This window comes from Juglans regia, chromosome 4 (assembly GCF_001411555.2).
Source record: "Juglans regia cultivar Chandler chromosome 4, Walnut 2.0, whole genome shotgun sequence".
In the NCBI taxonomy this organism is placed as follows: domain Eukaryota; kingdom Viridiplantae; phylum Streptophyta; class Magnoliopsida; order Fagales; family Juglandaceae; genus Juglans; species Juglans regia.
In genome coordinates, this window is record NC_049904.1 from 16,195,683 (window position 1) to 16,199,762 (window position 4,080).

Consider the following 4,080-nt stretch of genomic DNA (forward strand, 5'->3'; position numbering starts at 1 on the left):
CATGCTTGTGTTAAGCAGAGAAGGAAAAAGAACCAAATCATTTCTGTTTTGAATGCTAACTCAGAATTAAAGGAAGGGAATGAGGAGGTAGTGGAGGCCTTTAGACAATATTACACTGAGGTTTATAAAACAGCAGCCCCTTCTTGTGATCAGGTGATGAAGGGGATACAATCCATTGGGACTCGAGTCACTGAACAGATGAATGATGGCTTGGAAAAGCTTTTCACTAGGGAGGAAGTTGAGGCAGCCCTCAAGCAAATGGGTCCATTGAAAGCCCCTGGCCCTGATGGGTTTGCTGCATGCTTTTTTCAAACCTTTTGGTCTACAGTTGGGGATAAGGTTTGTGATGCAGTGCTAAGTTTTCTAAATGGGGGTGCACTTGACAAATCTATCAATTTTACTTATGTGGCCCTTATACCAAAAGTGTCTGAGCCTAAGAAGGTTGGTGACTTCAAACCAATTAGCTTGTGCAATGTTTTGTACAAGCTAATTTCGAAGACCCTTGCAAACAAGCTGAAGTTGGTGCTTGATGAGATCATTGCTAAAAACCAGAGTGCTTTTATTCCTGGTAGGTTGATCTTGGATAATGTGATAGCAGCTTATGAAATATTGCACTCAATGAAGACCAGGTCCAAGGGGAAAGGAGGAAGTATGGCACTGAAGATGGATATCTCAAAAGCTTATGATAGGGTTGAGTGGGTTTTTTTAAAAGCTGTTATGTAGAAAATGGGGTTTGGGGAGAGATGGGTTGGCTTGATTATGGAATGTATAACTTCTGTATCTTATGCTGTGTTGGTGAATGGAAGGCCAGGTGATGTTATATATCCCTCACGAGGCATTAGGCAAGGGGACCCAATATCCTCATACCTGTTTTTGTTATGTGCTGAAGGGTTGAGTAGCCTTATTAATGCAGCTGAGAAAAAGGGTGAAATCAAAGGAATGGTTGCTACAAGAGGAGGTATAAGGGTCTCTCATCTCCTATTTGCTGACGATAGTATCATCTTTGCAAGGGCTAAATGGACTGAATGGTTGAAAGTGAAGGAAATCCTAAGGGTATATGAAGAAGCCTTTGGTCAGTGCATGAATCTACAAAAAACCACTGTGTTGTTTAGCTCCCGAGTTAGACAGGAAGAGAAGGAGAGGATTGTGCAAGATCTTGGAGCAAGGGTGCAAAGTAGCTGTGAAAAATGGGTTGCCCACTATGGTTGGAAGAGCTCGTTATGACACTTTTAGAGGAATTAAGGACAGGGTTTGGCAGAAGGTCAACAGCTGGAAAAATCAATTTCTACCTCCTGCTATAACACCCCATATTTTAGTGTAATTTTACTGAAGGATTATTTTTATGGATTCAAAATTTATTCTCTTATTTTAAAATTGGTTGGATTTTTAGTGAGTTTATTTTTATGATTTTAATTTGGTGAAAATTATTTTTATGTGCTTTCTTAATATTTATTTATTGTTATGCATTTAAATTGCTTTTCATATTTAATTAATTACTGTGGGATTTAATTATTTCAATTTCACTTTACCATTACGTTTAAATTATTTTATTTAACTTGTGGTTTTAAAATCGTTTCCGTTGAATCATTTTTGTGACCCAAATTATGAAGATTGGACCTCATTTCTTTTCCTCTATTTTTTCTTTCATCTCCTTTCTTTTCTCTTTCTTTTCTTTTTCCTTATTTCTCCTTTCGGCCTATCTCCCCCTCCCTTTCTTCGTCCGTTCCTTCTTCTCCACCCAGCGCCGCCGTGAGCCGGCGGTGATCGACACCGCCCAGGCCGTTAGCCTCCCTAGCCGCCGGCGACCTCACCCCACCAACCTCAACTCCATTCGCGCCGCCGTTAGCCACCACAAGCCTCTCCAAGCCGCGGCACTCTTTCCGCCGCTGCGCCGCCGTCACACCACCATTGGCCACCATCTTCTTACCACTTCATCATCGACCTCTTAGCAACCCATTGGACCCAACCCCAGCTCCGATCCATCACCGGTGAAGCACAACCAACCCCATTTCCGATTTGGGTGTTTTTGGTCTTCTACCGCCGCCCACGCCGCCACCCACGGCCAACCCTCACCACCACTAGCTTCACCGACCTCCCTAGGCCCTACCCTATCAATTTTGGGTCTTCGTTTGCCTCCGTTAAAAAATGGGTATTTGAGACCCACGGCCACAGTGCATTTTGCACTGTTGCGTTGCTCAGACGTCACTTCTTGCAGCTTCGTGATCCTTCAGAAATTGCTATATAGCACTGTAAGTATTTCTCCAAAGAACTTTCGTGATTTAAATATATTTTTACACTAACTCATTTCACTGTATTTGGTTGAACATGCCGGACTGAGTCCGAGGAGTACGGGGGTCGATGGATTGGTGATTGGAGTTGATTGTGTGATTGATTGGGTTGGTAATTGTTGGTATGGATATTGTGTTATTCATGTACATTGCATTTTGCACGCATGATCATGTTTGTAAAGGAAAACTGGGTTTTCGTGTATTGTATTCATGTTCATGTGTTTATGAAGACTGGGTTTTCATGTGAGAATGGAATTTGGGTGCGTGTGTATCACGACCCCAAGCCGAGATGGGGCATTATCTCGGTGGAGCTCCTCTGGTTACTAGGGAGCGGAATATACTGAGTAACGTCCCCTGGATTGTCGCTGGGCGACAATGGGATCGGACGAGATGGTCTCGTGCCGACTCCGTGGTCCTTCTGATGGCAGGGACTAGAGGATGTCTGGCCATGAACGCGCTGGGCGCGGAACTGGGCATCGCTTGTTGCGTAGTGGGTGCTTGGCCATGAACGCGCTGAGTGCGGAACTGAGCATCGCTACGAAGCCAGGACGTGCGGATGGTCCCTAGGGGAGACCATGGTGCATAGGGTAATAATGAATTAATTGGCTATTTTCTAGGAAAATAGTGTGTGTTGGATTTTGTGTAAATCATTTTCTGGAAAAATGTTTTATGAATATTTTTGGGCCAAATGGGATTTTGGCGTGTGTTGGAAAATAATCATTTTCGGAGAAAATGATGTTTTGAGAAAAATGCATATTTCATCATATGCATGCATGTTAGTTGCATTAATGCATTTTCATTACGTGGTTATTTGGGTTATACTTACCTGCGGTACCATTTTGTGGTAACGCAGATTTTGATGCAGATGAGGAGGATGAGGGTGAGCCTGAGGAGACGGCTCCGCCCGAGGAGTGATCTGGGATCACTTGCTTTGTTATTTTATTTTACTGTATTGTATTTTAATTTCGGATGACTGTATAACTACTTTTTAAACCTTACTGATGTTTAGATTGTATTTAAATTCTGGTACTTAGTTGACTAATCCGCTGCATTATTTTGTACACCGTTGCATGTACACACATACTTGGCACTATGGTAGGGATGCGTGACCGTGTTGTCACCATCCTGGCGTCTTGATTCCCGTATTTCCTTACATGGAAGTCGGGGGCGCCACACCTGCTGGTAAAGAAGTTTTAATTAAAGCAGTTATTCAGTCCATTCCTACATACCATATGAGTGTGTTTAGGTTGCCTAAAAAGTTGTGTAAGGAAATAGCTGGTATTATGGCTAGATTCTGGTGGGGTTATAAAAACTATGAGAAAAAAATTCAATGGGCTAGCTGGGAGAAGATGGGATGTGCAAAGATGATTGGTGGACTTGGTTTTAGAGAGTTGGAAAGTTTCAATACTGCTCTCTTAGCAAAGCAGTGTTGGAGGCTTGTTAATAAACCAGACTCTATTGCTGCTATGGTGTTAAGGGCTAAGTATTTTAAAAATTCTGATGTATTGAACTCTAAGCTGGGCTATGGACCTTCTATGATCTGGAGAAGCATATGGGGATCTATGAAATTGCTGAAGGAATGGCTTGTATGGAGAGTGGGCAATGGTTTAAATATTAAAGTATGGGATGATAAATGACTACCCAATAAACCTTCTCATCGAGTGCAGTCTCCTGTTAAGTATCTGAATGCTGAAGCAAAGGTGGCCGAGTTGATTGGGAATGATGGTAAGTGGAATAGAGAGGTAGTGAAGGCTACTGTTAATGATGAGGAAGCTGAAATCATCTGCAATAT

General features: G+C 42.5%; 1 protein-coding gene across 1 annotated transcript; it reads left to right on the forward strand.

Annotated features, from left to right (window-relative positions):
• The first annotated feature begins 726 nt into the window (after nt 1-726).
• LOC118348179 lies at nt 727-1,224 on the forward strand. The gene has a single exon (XM_035689190.1). It carries the CDS (start codon nt 727-729, stop codon nt 1,222-1,224), a length of 498 nt encoding a protein of 165 aa, XP_035545083.1.
• The last annotated feature ends 2,856 nt before the right edge of the window (nt 1,225-4,080 follow it).